Source organism: Haliotis rubra, unplaced genomic scaffold (genome assembly GCF_003918875.1).
Source record: "Haliotis rubra isolate DU_JTF1 unplaced genomic scaffold, ASM391887v1 Scf292, whole genome shotgun sequence".
Classification (NCBI taxonomy): Eukaryota; Metazoa; Mollusca; class Gastropoda; order Lepetellida; family Haliotidae; genus Haliotis; species Haliotis rubra.
Window position 1 is genome coordinate 87,741 of NW_025766960.1, and position 19,853 is coordinate 107,593.

Genomic DNA, 19,853 nt, shown 5'->3' on the forward strand with positions numbered 1-19,853 from the left:
CTACGGTGATTTATCGACCATCTTGAAAACCGTCAAAATCAAGAATGACACCCCATCACGTGTATGGGGCTACTGTGCTGTGCACGTGCATCCCATGCGTGCTGTTGAGGGGAGGTGATACAGAGAAATCGTGGTACATAAGATGCCTGTCTTTGAAAAGTTTGTTAACGCTTATACTTCCTATCCAAATTGAATGTTCAGGTTCCCCTACCTTCTTTGAAGAGTGTCGCTTACGAAAGATTACAAAACTTGACAATCATGAAATAACGTATATTATATTTGGGATTGCACTTTCTTAGTAAAGTACATTTTCTAGTACTTTTGGGGTTGAGTCTACCCGGGATTCGAACCCACACTGCGACTTATACAAAAATGGAAGTCGAACAACTGGTAGTCTAGATGGAAAAACAGACTTTGTGTGCCCCTCGGATGTGTTAATTGGCACGGATCCCACGACCGAAAGCTATGATTACACAATGCCATTAAGAAAGAGGTCAAATGTAACATATGCTATATTTGGGATTATACTGAGCGGTGGCTGAGCGGGTTGGCTGACTTTGTGTGCTGTCAATTAGATGCCTGACTCTGAGGGTGTGGGTTCGAATCCCAAGTTGGGCTCAACCCAAAAAGTACTAGAATCTGTACTTTGCTCAGAAAGTGTAATCCAAAATATAACATACGCTACAGTCGATCACTTTCTAAATGGTATGGTGTATTCAGTCATGATATAGTTCATATTCACTCGGGTATGACATCATTTGCTGACACCAAACGCTGTGACAGTTTGTTGATTGTGCACGTCATGGTGAATGTATCAATGTTAAATGGAGATGAGTAGACTATCGCTCAGTCTCTAAAAATATATAAATATGTTTAATTTTGGTAGAAGCAATTACTGCACTTAAACTGAATAGAAGACCCAGTGAGAAGGAGATTCACAGCTGAACCAAGAAGAAAATCTACAATTGCTCCATTTGATACTTTCCCGTTCAGTGGGGAAGACATATTGTTTGAGGGACTCGAAAGGGTTTAATAGACAGTGTAGATTTCCCATGTTTTTTGATCTGGTGGTCAGGTGTGTCCGGACCTTATAGCCTTCAATATTGCTGAGTGTAGCGTTAAACAATAAACAAACAAATATTTATATACCCAGGAGGAGCCATGTAAAAGTAAAACCAATTAACTTGAAAAGAGTTAATACCTGAGTTCGACAACATTGGGAATTACATAAAAAGTTAAAGTCACCTGATCAACAGTTATCAGGAGAATAGAAGATGCTGTAGACTATCCGTGCAGTTATATGTGAATATTCTGGGAAGACATTTTACGTTTTTGAACAAGTACTGTTAGAACATGTACACATACAAGAAAACTTGATTAGCCTTTTGAATGGAGGTATTTTGTTTCTCATCTATGTAGGCTCTACAAGGACTAAAGCAATGTGGCTGCTCTTTTGTGTTTGAGCTGTTCGTGCTGTTCACAGCAGTTGGTGAGATATAAAATTATTTCATTTTGAACTCGCATTAATTCCACTGTAATATTAAGCAATTGCAGCGGAACGTATTGCTCAGGACCTACCCCTCTAATATACTAATGTTTCGCACGGCAATCTGTATTTATATGTGGCACCTCTGTCAATAGCTTTGTATTTATTTTTATGTGATAGTTATACGTATAACAGATACCATACTGATGATAATAAAATGTCATTCTTTGCATATAAAACATTACTGGCCCAGTGCCGCTACGATAAAACCACTCACGTATATTTCTGATCTTTGTATGAGGCCGTAATATGACACCGTATGATATGACACCGCTTTTACACTACTAAAATAATGAGGACTGTACTAAAGAAGTAACTCACTTTGTATCTTAAATCTGCAGTGAAACATTTTTGTTATTGCAGCTGGAGAATGTCATTGCTACAATCGAAGTACCTGCACAGCATCTCCGGCAACCACTTGTCGCAACCATGGCGGATGTATTAAGGGATGGTTCGGTCCGACCTGCCAGAAACGTGAGCAGTGATGTTGCCATATTTAGAACGTAGGGGAAGGAGACATACCCATTATTCTTCAAACATAACTCATTTGCAGTCTATTCCGCAATACGTTGATCACAAACGTCACACACCTACCAGTCCGACTATGTTCACTTTCAAATCACCTCCATGTAACCTAACTATGGGGTGTGAATATAATATAAGTTGTTCATTGCTTCTAGTTCAGCGGAATCAGTTTGAAGAAACTCTGGCCATGTGCCCACGTGCAGTTACTAGTCGTTACATCCCATGACATCATCAATAAACACATTTCTTCTTTAACCACTATAAATTTCTCTTTCAAATTGCAGTTTTCATAACTGTGAACCACTATGACGTCAAACGTCTACCGGTTTTACACTAGTGTAATATTGCCGTAAAAATTATCACACTGCAGTATCTTCCACGGGCGAGTAATGATGTCGTATATAGTCTGCTTTACTGATGTTACGTTCATTTTTGTTTTGTTTTTGTCCTGCCATCGTAAAGTAATCACCTTTACTTGGTTATATGTAAGTTGCGTAACCTTTTTATAAAACTACTTTATGTTAACTTATGAACAAATGTATCTGTTAATGTGTTTTATTCGAGACTGATATTGATTCAAATGCATGTAGTTTAACTAAATTGTTTCATCAGAAAACGTTGCCCTGAAACAACCTGCAAATCAGTCCTCCAACTACTATGAAGCTAATGAAACTGCCCAGCCACTAAACCTGACAGCGGACTATGCGGTGGATGGAATAATTTCAAGTTACTTCAATGAAAGTCCGTGTGCACAAACTAACACTGGAGACACACTGCCATCATGGAAAGTATTTCTCAATACAAGCAGCCATGACAAAATATACCACATGAAAGTGTATCTCAAATATACATGTGAGTATTGTAGCGCCCATAGCAACATTTTATTACTTATTTATGAAACAAATATATGCTCACGACATAGTCACAATTATACAATCGAAACTTTATTTCTAATGGATGTGGAAAGCGTTTTGTCGCTTTTATCTTATTAATATGATACATGTAAAACCTGAAAATGATGTTTTCCCAGATCATCTAATTATTCTAGTGAAACTTTAAAAGTACAAGTAAACGATGTGACGTTAGCAAAGTGGAACATCTAAATAACTCATAATTAGGCAATGCTGTTCAATGGGTATGATTACAGCGCCAAGTCGAAATGGGGGGCATACTGATTTTGGTAGACAACCAGGTCTGCTACGCTTGGTCACTTCCTGGGCGACCTAATGAGGCCAAGGATGTCACTTGCCTGAAGCCACTATCAGGAACCTCTGTTACCATATCGACATTACGTGAGCTTCTCACTCTGTGTGAGGTAGAGATATTTGGTACGTAGACTGTTCTATCCAAATGTCAGCAATGGTAGCCAGAACTCCAAAAATATGTTAATAATAATGTTCATTTTACTCCTTACCCGTGAAGATCCGGGTTAGAACATTGATCTTCAGTAGCCCATGCTTGTCGTAAGAAGCTACTAACGGGATCGTGTGGTCAAGCTCGCTGACTTGGTTGACACATGTCATCGTTTCCCAATTGCGCAGATCGATGCTCATGCTGTTGATCACTGGAATGTCTGGTCCAGACTCGATTATTTACATACCACCGCCATATGGATGGAATATTGCTGGGTGCGGCTTAAAACTATAAAACTCACTCACTCATTTTACTCCACTCAATTTTACTCCTTTTGCCAACTTCTTTCCTGATTTAAAAACAATACAATCTGTATGAATCGCCAGATTTACTTTCACCAAATATATCGATCCGACTCCGAGTGAGTGTTGTATGCAGCGTCTGTCTGTGGGTCCCTCGTGGGTAGAACGTGAGTGAATGTTATTATTTCCAGAGGCATCAAGCCAAGAGAGTGTGCATTTAACTCTTTTTTTTGTGTCTAATAGCAATAGTTGAAGAATAAACCTGACGTTGGACCATAGGTGTTTTGTCAACGTTGTTATCAGGCTAGTTTATTCCATAAACAGTAATGTTTCTGCACATCGCAGTGACCTGTTAATGATTAAGTCCGGAGAATCAAGTCACTGAACAAATGAAATGAGATGCTATGCACAATCACACAAATCACAGATAGGGACCAACTTGACGAGAAGCAATGGCTGTACACCATGGACTCACAGCAGAGGTATACAACACGCGAGTGATTGGGCAGTGAATGTGCGTCTCTTCGAAAATTATTCCAGTGAGCATTTCAGCATTTAACGTACACACATGATGCGACCAAAACCACTTTTTCAATATAGTTTGCAGTGACGGCTGGTTTGGTGATGACTGTGACAAACAATGTCACTGTCTGGACAACAAGGAAGTATGTGACAAGATCACTGGATACTGCTCTAGTGGATGCACTCCTGAATTCACCGGCGCAAACTGTCAGACACGTACGTACATGTTATTTATTTACCCAGAATCACCAATGAAGTGCCCTTTATTTATACTACATGTACAACGACAAGATGACATAGGAAAAACTCCCTTAAGTACCATAAGTACATTTTTAAAAATGCACGTAGCAAAGGTACTGTAAGTCCCCATGGTCCCTAGTATGGTGATCTACCTTCAGTTGTTGGCGATCTATAGCCTATTTTCATATTGTGCTGTCCCCTATAGTTGAAATGTTTTAGATTTAATTACTAGTTTTAAATTCGAATCTGTGACAATCTAGTTATTTTACTGTCCTTCGTTGACAGGTTTTTACAGTTTACCATTACTTACTATGTATAAAATTAATTGTTCTCGTCACGATATCGCTGAAATATTGCCGATGTGACGTTAAATTTTAACTCACTCACTCAGTCACTCACATGTAAAAAGTACTATTTTTGAGTTTTAGTCATGATATACTCGCGTGAAGGCGGACCATGGATTTACGCGTCCTTAACACTATATCAGCATGTGTTTCGGTGTTTAAGGTACAAATACGAAGGGATCAATACTGTCTCTGTTATATAGTTTGCAGTGACGGCTGGTTTGGTGACAACTGTGACAAGCGATGTCACTGTCTGGACAACAAGGAAGCATGTGCCAAGATGGCTGGACAATGCTCTAGTGGATGCACTCCTGGATTCACCGGCGCAATTTGTCAAACACGTACGTACATGTAACTTATTGAATCAGAACATCCAATAAACACGGGTGCAGTGCAGTTCAACGACAATCTAGCAGTGAAGAAAATCCTGACAGAATATGAGTAAAATCTTTAGTTTTATCACCTGAGAATCTCACTATGAAAAACAAACAAATAAGTATATGTACCTGAAACTATCCGAATACAGTAATCACTGCTGACAATACCTAGTTTGTTTAGTATGCACTGGTGAACAGAAAAATACATTGAACTAACTCAGGAATTACATGCAACGATGTTCCTATACGAATTTCGTATTTTCTTAAAATCTGGATACGAGATCTGACTTTGTACCTCCTCGCAAATCACCTCCATGTACATTTACTCACATGGGTTGTGACTAGTGTTCAGTGTTTCTATTTTAATGGAGTCTGCATACCCACGGGCTGTTGTATGTGTAAGTTTATGTTCTCTCGCCCACTCTCTAACGTTTTCAGTGTTTCTAGTTAATTGGAGTCAACTTGAAGACCAAGTGCTAACGTGCATTTGTTATTTGATTCTTTCCTATGACATTATGAGATCGTCAACTGATTACAATTTCCTTTCTTTAACCACTAATTCTCTTTCAAAATGCAAGTTTCTTTTAAGTCATATTTTGATTCGCTTGTCTTGTGATTGTCACTTACATTTTAAATGTATCCAGTGCGAAAACTGTTACATGCAGTACAATCGTTTGAATATGATGTATTACATGGAATCGGATGGGGTAAGAGTGCCCGGGGAACTGTGCACTGTGACTCAGTATTGTATGTAGTTTGTTTTATTAGTGTTTTGTTCATTTTTGGTTTTTGTTTATCTTCCTACCATGATAACCATATATACGTGGTCATTCTTAAGCTGCTTAATATTTTATACCACTACTTCATGTTAACGCTTGAACAAAAGCATCTGTTAATGTACATTACGTCTAGATTGACAATGGGCATTCAAATCACTTAAAATATATATTCTAACTAAATGTTTTCATCAGAAAACGTTGCACTGAAAAGAACTGCAGTTCAGACATCTGTCTACTATGGACCTCACGAAAACGCCCGGCTACTTAACCTGACAGCGGACTACGCGGTGGATGGAAGAGTTTCAAATCTCGCCAGGAGCAGTCCATGTGCTCACACTGACCATGGAGACACGACTCCATCATGGACAGTATTTCTCAATACAAGCGAGCCGGTTAAAATACACCGCATGAAACTGTACCTCAGCAAAATATGTGCGTATTGAAGCGACTATACCAACATTTCCTGACATGATAAATACAAAATCTAAACTGATACATATCTTTATATCATCAAATTATTCAAGTAAAATTGACATTGAAGAAAAACAACCTCTCTGACGTTTGCAAAGTGAAATATGCAAATAACTCACGATTAAGCAATACTGTTTCTCACCAAAATGTATCTTAAATCTACGAAATGTATACGATTACAGCGCCAAGACGGAATGATGGCATGGAGATTCTGGTGGACAACCAGATCTGCTACGATTGGTCACCAACTGAACGACCTGATAACATAACGGATGTCACTTGCCGACAGCCACTATCAGGAACCTCTGTTACCATACGGACACCACAGGAGTTTCTCACTCTGTGTGAGGTACAGATATTTGGTATGTATCCAGTTACATCCAAACATCAGCGATAGCAGCCAGGAGTGCAGAAGTCTCTAAATGCCCATGTCATGTTCATCTTTTTCTTCTTGTTAAGATTTTGCCAACTACATGTACTACAAATTCATATTTATTTAAAAGCTATATTGTTCGTCATATTTACTTTCACGTAATTTATCAATCCAATTCCCAGTGAGTGTCGTGTGCAGCGCTTGGGTTCATCAAGGGAAAAATGTCCTTTTTGTATATTCAGGGGAACCAAAGTAAGGGAGGGGGCATTTAATCGAACTTGTTTCATGGATATAGTTCAACGTCAATTCATCTTGAAGAATGTATTGCATGCTGTGGGATGGCATTGGTGGATTGGTACAAACATTTGAGGCTAACTGCGGGTACTGAGGAATAAAATAGACAGTGATCAAACGTTGGAACAACATTGAAACAAGACTGTGCCACCGATGTTTTACCCACGCTGGTCCAACGGGCTCTCAGCATTTATATGACACGCGACTGAGGGAGAGAGAGACTGGACTTGTGCCTCTTTGAACATATTGCTCAGTGTGTATTTCAGTGTTTAACGTACATGTATGAGTCCAATACAATCATTCTTTTATAGTTTGCGGGGCCTTTGGGTTAGCCTAGTCGTTAAAGCGTTCGCTCGTGTCGTCGATGACCCGATTCCCCACATGAGTACAATGTGTGAAGCCCATTTCTGGTGTCTCCTGTTATGATTTAGCTGGAATATTGCTACAAGCGGTGTAAAACCCAACTCACTCATTATTATATAGTTTGCAGTGACGGCTGGTTTGGTGACGACTGTGACAAACAATGTCACTGTCTGGATAACAAGGAACTATGTGACAAGATTACTGGGCACTGCTCTAGTGGATGCCGTTCTGGATTTACCGGTGCAAATTGTCATACACGTACGTACATGTAATTTATCTACCCAGAATCACCAATGAAAGCAGGAGCAGTGTATTGTTACCTAAAATGATAAAATATATATGACACTCTCCTTTTCGAAATATCAGTCCAAGGATCAATACTATCTCAGTTATATAGTTTGCAGCGACGGCTGGTTTGGTGACGACTGTGACAAACGATGTCACTGTCTGGGCAAAATGGACGTATGTGTTAAGATGACTGGACACTGCTCTACTGGATGCATTGATGGATTCAGCGGCGCAAATTGTCAGACACGTACGTACATGTAACTTACTGAATCAGAAAATCCAATATACAAGGTACAATGTATTTCAAGGATATTCCTGAGCTGAAGAAAACCCTGAAAGAGGACGAGTATTCTGTTTATCCCCTGACAATCCCACCATGAAACAAGCAAGCAAGTATATAAAAAATATAAAACTTTCCGAATACAGTAGTCAGTGCTGACAATGCCTAGTTTGTTTACTATTCATTGTTAAACGGAAAAGCTAATTGAGACAAACTCAACAATGAAGTCAAGCAGTGTCCTTATACACATTTCGTATTTTCTGGAGACAAGATCTGACTCTGTGCCATCTTACAAATCTTTTTTATGTAAATTTACTGACATGGATTTTGATTACAATTCAGTTTTTCTTATTACCTGGAGTCATTATACCGACAGACGTCTGTATGTGTAGATTTAGGTTCTCTGGCTCACTGTCAATCTGTTCAGCATTTCTAGTTAAGTGGAGTCAGTTTGATATCAGTCAGCAGTGAATGCACTGTCAGGCACAAGTGCTAACGTTATTTGTTGTTACTTACGTTCTCATGACATCACGAGATCATCAATTAATACAGTTTGCCTTCTTTAATCACACTCATTCTCTCTTTCGAATTTACATTTGGATTCCTTTTGACTTACACGTAAACATATCCAGTGCAATACGTTCTGATAGTATTGTACAATCGTTTCGATATGAATTATTACATGGAATCGAATGGGGAAAAGAGCCCAGGGAAGTGTGCCGGCATCAGAACTTAATGTTGAATGTAATCTGTATTACTACTGTCATATTCGTTTTGTTTTCTGTTTATGAAACACTTCCTTCTACCCTCGTAACCATATTCGCATGACTTGTTGCTTTATCTTTATGCCACAAATTCAAGTTAAGATTTGAACAATGCATATGTTAATGTATATCATATCTATTCTAACGATTTTGTTTTATCAGAAAACGTTGCACTGAAAAGACGTACAACTCAGTCCTCTGATTACAAAGAAGTTTCTGTAACCCCGCAGCCAATGGACTGTAAAGCAAAGTATGCGGTGGATGGGATCATTTCAAATCAATTAAGTCAAGACACTCCGTGTACTCACACTGACGGTGGAGACATGACACCATCATGGACTGTATTTCTCAATACAAGCAGCCATGATAAAATACACCACATGAAACTCTATCTTCGCAAAACATGTGAGTGTTGTTTCGTCTATATCAACATTTAATGAATTATGATAAATGCAAGATCTGATACGAATGCTTTAGACCATCCAATGATTCAACTGGAATTGCAAATTAGGTACATACGTTGTGACTTTAGCAAAACCTAACATCTAAATAACTACCAGTTAGGCAATACCGTTCATCACTGACATTTATCATGAAATACATGCAATTACAGGGCTAGATCGAAATAATGGCATGGAGATCCTGGTGGACAACCAGATCTGCTACGATTGGTCACCAAGTGGACGACCTGATTACATAACGGACGTCACCTGCAGACAGCCACTGTCAGGAACCTCTGTTAACCATACGGACGCCACAGGAGTTTCTCACTCTGTGTTAGGTGCAGATATTTGGTATGTACCCAATTACATCCAAACATCAGGGATAACATCCAAAACTGCAAAAATCTGTTAATTCCAAAAAAATGTTCATCTTACTGTTTTTCTTAAGGTGATGCCAACTACTTTCACAAGTTCATATTTCATTAACAGTTGTATTGTTCGACAGATTTACAAAGCCTCAAATGACATAACTTTTTGTGTGTAAATATCAGTACATTGATTGTTTGTTGAAAGAAAGTGACATCAAATAATGCCACGTGTGGCCAGTAAGTGGGGAAGCAATCTGCCAAAATCAGCCATCAATGCTATTAACTTATAGCTTGACTCTGCAACCAGAAGGCATATAGATTTCAAAGCTGAATATAAATGAGTACAAAGAGAGATATTTTGCTTGATCCAGCAAATGTACCACCCAACCCCAGGCTCAAAGATCAACCATATTCTTTAATACTATCAGGGAAGGAACATTTCTATATCCACAAAACGTATTTGAGAAAGCGGAATTAACATCTTGTGGGTTCTCTAAAACTGAAATGGTTTGTTTGATTTTTATCCCCCCAGCATAAAATGCGTCCATCTGGCTGTCAGCCTGTTCGTCTGTCCGGGCATATATGTCGTTTCCGGAGCATAACTTAAATACCGTTTAATATTGTTATAAAATTGATTGATATATCTAGCAGAACCTGAAGTGGTGCATTTTGCTATTTACAGTCTCTAGGCATGTTAAATGTTCTAAATTTTCATGGAAACAATTTGGTCTCAAGAAAGGGTGGATGTCGTTCCGGAGCATAATTAACAAAACGCTTACACTATATGTACAAGATATATCAAACAGATCCTGGGTGATGTGATACACGATCAAGCAGTTGTAAACAAAATGGGGGTGTGTCTCTTTGAATATAATTTCAATGTGTATTTCAGTGTTGAACGCACACGCAGGAGTGACCTATACCAAATTAATTATATAGTTTGCAGTGACGGCTGGTTTGGTGACGACTGTGACAAACAATGTCACTGTCTGGACAACAAGGAAGTATGTGACAAGATCACTGGACACTGCTCTAGTGGATGCACTCCTGGATTCAGCGGCGCAAACTGTCATACACGTACGTACATGCTAGTTATTACCAATAATATTTAGATGCAGTGCATTTTCACCTTCAATGAAAATACATGCATGCATAAAAGTCATCAATTATCTCCCTTGCTAGTACACACAGTTGATGTTGAGCTCTGATAAAAATTGTCAATAGTATCTTTCAAAAAGAAGAGAAACCACCGGAACAGTGGAGAAGTAAAACATGGGGGTTCCCCTGGAAGTTTTGAGGAGCAGAAATGGCAGATCTATGCACCCCAAAGGTACAAAACAGATTGGAACAGTTGAGCCCTACATCCCGATGTCGACATGGACGTCAGGTATGGCGGACGGGTACAGGTTTGTGTTGTGTGGATCTCTGCTGCTGGCACTGGCTGTTCTAGGATGCCCTAACAGCACTGTGGACCCGAGACAGAGTACCAACACTGATTCATCCACCATCTTTGTGTGCCCAAGGTGATTTTTGCAATGTTTCGTCACCAACGGTATGTTTGTTTACGTATCGAAAACCGGACGGTCTAGTCACATCTACATTATCTCGTAGTGCTTATGTACCATCTATGATACACAGGGCAGGGGATGTTGAGTTAAACCCTGGTCCCTCTGGCAAGGAATTTGATGATCTCAAGAAGGGCATTATTACCCAAATTAGGGAATCCGAAGAACGATTACTAGTATCAAAATATATTAGTTCAGATTCAAGCTTTAAAATGGGTAAAAGATAATGAACACGAAGCAATAATTTTTACTGATTCGTTGTCAGCTGTACAAGCAATTCAATCAGGTGTACAAGGTCCACGCAGTGACATACTATACGACATCTTGTATCTTGATACTGTTTTAAACTCCATGTACATCAGCTGTGATATTGTTTGGATTCCTGCACATGTTGGTGTAGCTGGAAACGAAGTAGTTGACACAATTGCTAAGATGGCTTGCAACAGACCACAGCCAGATATTCATTCAATTAAGCCCATTCCAAGAGATTACTGGTTTGTCATTTCGTCTTCAATAAATACATCTTGGCAAAATAAATGGGATAATGAAACTACAGGTAGACACATGTACTCTACTTGTCCTGTAGTAAACAAACATTTTAAAATTCGTCGGCGTTGTCGCAGAGATGAAGTTGTTTTAACTCGTCTCAGGCTGGGACATTGTGGATTAAAGGCATATAGAAGTATTTTAGATAAAGACTTATCTCCTCTGTGTGAAAGCTGTAACTTACAGTGCCCAGAAACAGTTCAGCACTACCTCATTGAATGTCCAGCTCATGAAAACCCACGTAAGGCTCTTAAAGACACTGTACTTAACAAAACCCAAAATACCTTTTCAATGAACGCAATACTTGGCAATAATTTAATGTATGGTTGCATACAAAGAGTTGTTTTAGACTTCCTCGTTAAAACGGGTAAGTACGATGTTATTTAACTGAACAAAAATATAACAGTTTGTTAAGTGTTGGGCGCATATAGGCCTTTTAAGGCCCAAGGTCGCCCTAAAACTTTATATACATACATACATATTAGTTCAGTTAAAGAGGACATAAAATCAATACAAGATGACATAACGAAGTTGAAGACAGATGTAATGAAGAACAAAGTAGAACAAGAAATCATGAGGCTGAATATTGACGCCATTAACGATAAAACCGTTTAAATGGAAAGTTATCTGGGTAATCTTGAATCCAGATTGGAGGACCAAGAACAACGAAACAGAAGAAACAACATGGTGTTGTATGGCATATCAGAAACAGGGAAGGAGGCATATACTGAGAGTAAAACCTGAACAGTGCCAGGGAGGTGAAGACACTCCAGCCATTATCAGCCAGAGACATAGAGAGAGCTCACAGGGTATCCTCTCCCAGACAGGACAAGACCACACCCATCATAGTGAGAATCTGCCACTGGGAGGATAAATGGCTTTCAGTAAAATTGAGAGATGCTTGCGTGAGAAAGGAATCGGTATTGCCAACGATCTCACACCACATCAAAGGCAAGAACTTAACAGGTTAAGATCAAATAACCCAGACACCAGCTACTATTACGAAGGAAATAAACTCATCGAGGAACCAAAAGAGAGCTCTGACCAACAGGACAGAACCAGGCGTTCAGATGGGAGAGATGTACCTCTACAAGCTACACGACAAGGCCTGAGATCTAGCCCACTCCCGAGCAGTGAACAGATCAGATAGGTGTGAGCCACAGAGATTTTACGTCTCATCATCAGGATGAGACTGCCACTGACAATCACACATGTGTTAAAGACTTTGTTCAATTCATATTTTGGAATATATCACTTATGTTATATTTACGATTGCAGTTTCTCAGTGAAGAACAGTTTCAAATGAAGATAACACTAAACCATCCTGACCCGTGAAGATCCGGGATAGAATAGTTCTTCAGCAACCCATGCTTGCCACAAAAGGCGACTATGCTTGTCGTAAGAGGCGACAACGGGATCGGATGGTCAGGCTCGCTTACTTGGTTGACACGTCATCAGTTCCCTGATGCGCAGATCGATGCTCATGCTGTTGATCACTGGATTGTCTGGTCCAGACTCGATTATTTACATACCGCCCGGATATAGCTTGAATATTGGTGAGTGCAGCGTAAAACTAAACTCACTCACTCACTCACTAACCATTCTCGTATTTTATGACTGTTCCTCCTGAGTGCACATTTGATTGAATTTCCCAACTTGAATACGACAATGTTATGCCTTCAGTGACTCACAGTTCCTATTTCCAATGATTTTAGGTTTTCCTTTGTCCGATAGTATTGCACTTAACGATGAATCAAGGCGGCAAATTCATAAACACATTGCACGATTTCTGCCGTTTGTTGTGTCTTTTGAAGTAGTTTGCATGTAACACTGTTATATGTTTCCATTTCAGTTAATTACCAACACCCCGCTGTAAATAATGATCAACCATGTTCTTATCTCATAACGTTAGCAGTTGCAGTATCATGTGGAGCTGTCATATTGATCATTGTGCTGGTGGCTTCTCTTTGCATCAGAAGGTGAGCAACAGCTTATATCGGCCTGTTATTAGTACTTAGGATTTATTGAATAGGTTTGTTAAAATGTTCTTTTGTGTTACTTTCAACATCTACAATACGTATTGAGTTTATTCAACATTCTGACGTGCACAGCAAACGCCCCATCTCTAAACTGTCCCAAAATGTATCCATTGTCTTTTCACTGTTTGTCTACAAACAAGACATCGACATGTAGCCGGTATATGCCATTTATGGAAATGACATTTGAACGACAAAACCAGTTCCATTCTCAATTTTTGTATAATTAAATCTCACTCTCAACTTTCCAATATATATCCAATTAAAACCTATTATTAATCAGCGAAACATTTAATTCAGCACGTATGGACTAAACAATTTGTGGGCCGATAGACAGACTTAAATTTTCAGAAAATGTATACGTGTGAGGGGCATTAGAAAAAATGTTGCGAGCAGCCAGGGAGTGATGACACGTAATTGGAGAGACAGCAAAAATCGAATAACTTTAGCCACTCTGGTCATTTCTATCGTCATTCCCGCCATATAGCTGGAATATTGCTGAGTGCGGCGTAAAACTCAACTCACTCACTTTATCGTCATTCATTTGTTTTGGCGAACCTATTCAGTCCTTGAATCCCCATATATATTTTTGTTACGACCTACTAGTTCAGACTATATACAAATAATCTGAAACAGTTGCCATTCAAAATCAAATCCTCGACGACAGTTCAGGTGGCGTCTTTATATTTTGCAACAGCTGTAACGATTTCTAGTTGTTGCTAAAGTAGATCAATCTATTCAACTAGAAGTAGATTGTCTAGTTATTCCCTTCTGTTCAACCTTCTACCATTGCAAAGACGCATGGAAATGACGAATTTATCATTTTCTTCCAGGCTGCGGAAGAAAATAAAAGCGTTAGGAACGACACGTGGAGATCCGTACGCCCCTCTAGATCAGGCAACAGTGGAAGAAATGCCAGAACCCTGTTATACAGAGATAGCTGATAACAGAAAAGGCGCAAGATATATGAATTCATCCGTGTGATAAGGACTCTGAAACAACTTCAATGAATGCTGAATGAATTCACAATAATCATGTATTCTTAACCAAGGCATGCAGTCTTTACTCTCCAAAATTTTGTATCAAGTGTAGGTTTTATCTGGGCTAAGACTTGCTTTCGCTTTGTAGCATAACAGCGACAAATGTGTTTACATAGTGATAAGAAAGCTCTGCCCAGCGAGGACGATAGCACGACCCCGTTTATATGATGAGCATGTGTGTATGAATCACTATCTAAATGTGAAGACGCTGAAAGCATGCAAAGCAAGGTCTAGAAACATTTGGTACAAGTTTTGTAAATGACGATCCTTTTCCTCTCTTCCATTAAACTTTTTGAATGCCTACTGTGGACTTGGATGATGTAACATTAATCAAACAACTGAAAAGTTGTTTTGGATATCTGTATCTTTATGCATAGCTTGCCTAAATGATGTCCGAATCAAACCTGTTCTGACAACGATGGAACTGTGAAGAATGTCATTATGTGTTCTTATGCCATTTTTAAACTTCTTCACTGTTTGATTATTATTGATCATCGAACTACCTGAATCTGAAGTTAGAATTTCTTGTACAGATTACCTTCTGTTGACTTTCCCAGAAGTGGGGATTATGTGTTCTTTTGTCATTTTCCAACATTTTGTGGATTCAGCTTCTTGAATATATACCCAAATTCACATATTATTTCTAATGATATCATTTCAGATGGCATTTGCTTTCCTTTCTTTCATTGTCCTCAAACTAGATATGCAACTATACTATGCTCACCACGTAATTAGCTAATATCCGTGATAGAACTGGTCTTCAGGAACCAATGCTTGTCGTAGTAAGCGACTAACGGGATTGAGTTGGCAGGCTCACTGATTTGGTTGACACATGTCATCGTATCCCAATTATGTAGATCGATGCTCATGATGCTGATCACTGGATTGTCTGGTCCAGCCTCGATTATTTACAGACATATAGCTGGAACCAACTTTAATAGTTGTATATAGCATTTAGGCCAGTCAAAACAGCGGTTGATATCTAGAACAAGGACTCAAATCGTCGAGGTGAAAATAGTATGACTGGCTATGTCGCAGATTGTCATTTTGGTATTCCATCGACTGTCTGGTCCAGACTCGATTATTTACAGACCGCCGCCATATAGCTGGAATGTTGCTGAGTGCGGCGTTAAACAACAACCAACCAACCAAACCAAAACAAACCGAAGTGTAATGTGAACACTGTGTCTGACTAATAAGACATATTCAGTGTTTTCATAAAGAATCCCTGATAAATTACGCTTTCACTTCTAAAACTAATAGCATGCATAAACGTATCCTAAAGACAGTTATGAAAGTGTAGGGGAGTTTGAGTTTTAAATAAAAGTCATAATTGATTTAACTTACGCTTAAATTCATCGGAAAGCATCATTATCTCCCGGTGCCTTAAAACATTACAGTATTCTATTCAACAGACGTAAAACAACAGCCCACTTATTCATGGGACTAATCTGCAACACACGGCACAGAAAAATGTGTGATTCGTTAACTTATAATGTGTGGTAATGAACGTGATTTTCAGTCCTACAAATAAGAACAGGTCGACAATATTGTCCGTAATGCATTAGGCCCAAGTAGATATAATGACGCTTGACACAGGAACCAAGAATACAGACATGTGAAGTTTGATACTGATAGTACACCGCATTTCTTACATTAATTAATGAGAGAAACAATTTTCAGACCGTCTGTTGTCAGAAGAGATGGGGCGGTAGGAAAACCACAAAGTGTCCACTCGTCTCGCTGAAGACCCTGGTTCGATTCCCCAAATGGGTAGAATGTGTCAAGTGTCCTTCCACGTGCTGCTGCTAGGATATAGCTAAAAGCTCACTCACTCACTCACTCACTCACTCACTCACCATTGCACACACTGATTTTTGTTTTGATTTGGTTTATAAACATGTTTATTTTTTGTGTGAGGTTTGTATTTTTGTTTGTGTTTGTGTTTGTGAATTCATTAGGTAAATGAAATTCTTTTCGAAGCAGTCGTAAACCCAACTTACAACCTCACTCACTTCATCATAGCGAAACAGTCCATTCGTACATTACAATATAATTTCATCCATTAGAGTTGTCACCAGACTGACATTAGACTGTTACATTATTCACGCTGCATATTTCCATCATATAAGGAAGTTACATTAAGGGATGTATATTGGCCAGAGGACCACTCCTAATCTATCTATATCTTGTGGGTGTGTCGCATCTGTCCAACACATACAGGAAGATAGGGAAACAACAATGCCAGAAAATGTTTTTCACAACTTTTGTTGTATAGTTCATGAAGTTTTAAAGGATTTTTAAAAAGGTCACTTCACATTGTTTAGTTTCGCTCTTAATGAACCCCTTGGTATATATAATATCCACAAAATACAGTTAAAAACGGAAATATTTCATTATACAGCTTGTATAAGGAATCTAAAACGCACCTCCCTCGAAAGCATTTTGCGATTTCGCAAGATAATGAGGTAGATGGTCACGTGGTCGCGTGACGTCATACCCGAGAGTCGCTACATGAACACACGGAAAATACAGTGGTACCGAGCCTGTTCGCTTACTGAGGTCTGCTTCTAGTTTAGCAAATAAATCAATCCTCGAAGTGAAACCTTGATTTGGATGGCATACTATATACAGATAATATCACATACATACAACATTTTCAATTTGAAAGTATTTCTAGCGGCAAGACCGACATGAATATTGACGACGATTCCACCAGTTGACAACATACAGCCGTGGTACGATCCCGACTATGTTTTGAATAGACTTACTGTAGGCTGGTACTGAATGCAATCATGATAACGGCAAGTCACTTGTTGAGCTATCGGTATACATGTTCATGGTAAACACTAAAAAACTGATTAGATAACTGAATGCGCGCCCCTAAAGTTTTAGTATGGTTTATGTGCGTTGAAGGTTTGTTATTGTAGGACGTTAGTGTATGTTTTTTGAAACTCGGGTGTAAGTTAAGTGTGCACCCCTCCTTTTCTCAGTAGTGTGCACCATCCCCACCCCACACACCCCTCCTCAAAAAGCTGTAGCCGCCCTTGGTATCGTCTTTGATATCGTGCATCAAACATCAGTTTTCTATCTCCATACACGTGTAAAGCATAGGTTATATGTCGTGATACTTAGTCATATAAATCTGGAAGATGTACATAAAAGGTAAATTGATAAGGACCTGCAACCTCCTTAACAGCTGATAATAGATATAATAAATAAATATATATGTGAAAAAATAGAACTGACAAATCCTTATCTTTCCTTTAACTGCCAGCTAGTGAAAAAGAAAAGTCTTCATTGTGTTCTGGTAGTAATGTGTAAAGTGTGATCAGTTCCAAAGAAAGACCATCGATCAAATCCAGAAACCAGCACACAAAAATTAAAGCAAATAATTTATTTGCATATAAACTGTTTATGACAAAATAATGAATACAATGTGTACACCGACATCATGAAGGCAAAGGCTTGCGTGTAAATTAACTGGATGGACTGGTAAAAAAAGAAAACAAGACTGCTCTCCAATAAGACCATGTGACACAGTGGTGACTGCAATTTGGAAACATTTACCATCTGAACAAGTCCCAAAATTCAAACAGACGAATACAATAGACCTTAAGACATCAGGCACAACTGGTTTCAGTTCACACCCTAGACACATAACATGATTTCCTTTAATATCTTAATGTCAGTGAATTCAACAGTTCCTGTTTATTGGCTATATATGAAAGTGTCTGGCAGAATATCCTGGAAAAATAGGTTGTTATGTCCTGCAAGTCTGTAGGAAGGAAACATGTTTCTTCTCTAGAGAATGGCCCTGACTAGGAATTCCACATACCCTGTGAATATATTTTACATTCATTTAGAGACATTTTGTAACACAATTTCAGTATATTTTGTTTTGGCAACCATAATAATAATTTTCTTAAAATCTGCACTTAAAATGTAAGTACTTTTGTCTTAACAAGTGCTGAGAGGGAAAATAGATATGAGGATTAAAAACCAGTGTCTTTGCAAACAAAACTTAGTGTTGACTCATTAGTTAGGGAAAAATATGCAGTATTAGGAACAGTTCCAGTTCAACAAAAGATTATTGATTGTCTGAATTATATTTACCACATGTTGGTTTCTTGTTCACTGGTTTGGCCTCTTGGTTTAGGCCTATGGGGTAGCTGATTGCCCACTTGGGTTCTCCAGTCTTCTAGATATTTAGGCTGTATTCATTGATGAGAAATGCTGCCATGTACATTCTAAAAAATAGCATTAAAGTAGCATTTTTACATTTGCCAAAAACAAAACTCAAAAGAAATGCATTATCTGAATGAACATATTTCCCTGTTTTCCCATTTTTGAAAGTGGGTCAAAAGCTACCTATATATACAGCTGCCATGATGTTTTTACAAGGGGTCCATTAATACCTAAGTTTTATGCCAGTGGAGAGCAGTCATTTTCATTATATTTATTGTACATTGCCTTAAAGAGAGAAAGAGTGAGAGTCAACATTTTAATCATGCCCTAACACACACAAGCACATGCGCACGCACGCACGCACACACACACACACACACACACAATTCACATACCACTTTAACATGGTAGGGGACCAGTCCCTGGTGGATAATTATCTGATATGACTTATTTTTAATTATGTTTTAATAATTATGTGCTCTCTCTTACCACTGCATCCATATGTTGCAAGTTCTCATTTGTCCATGCACGCCCCCATCCTAATACCTCCACACACACTCACACCGCAACACACCCGTCTCGGGAAATAGATGACTTGGCCCTACTGAGTAACAGTGACAGTGGCTGTGAAAATATATCTCTGATCGAAAATAGGACATGATCGGAAATTATGACGTACTTGTTCATCAACTATTGCTTTATATAGCTAGCTACTGGAGTGTTTATGTTGCTCCAAAACAACTACATCTTAAAACTCACCTGCAACCAACGTCGCTTCCGGAATGCAACTCTCTCGGTCTCAGTCTCAAGTTGACATTTCGGCCTCTGTGTTTGTTTGGAATGTCG

The 19,853-nt window shown here is 38.8% G+C and overlaps 1 protein-coding gene across 1 annotated transcript; it reads left to right on the forward strand.

Annotated features, from left to right (window-relative positions):
* The first annotated feature begins 1,414 nt into the window (after positions 1–1,414).
* Positions 1,415–14,009, forward strand: LOC124282057 (platelet endothelial aggregation receptor 1-like). The gene is made up of 8 exons (XM_046718026.1): positions 1,415–1,489; positions 1,910–2,020; positions 2,684–2,923; positions 3,219–3,399; positions 4,327–4,464; positions 5,036–5,173; positions 6,642–6,808; positions 13,923–14,009. Exons 4-8 carry the CDS (start codon positions 3,231–3,233, stop codon positions 14,007–14,009), a joined length of 699 nt encoding a protein of 232 aa, XP_046573982.1. The 5' UTR covers positions 1,415–1,489; positions 1,910–2,020; positions 2,684–2,923; positions 3,219–3,230.
* Positions 14,010–19,853: the final 5,844 nt, after the last annotated feature.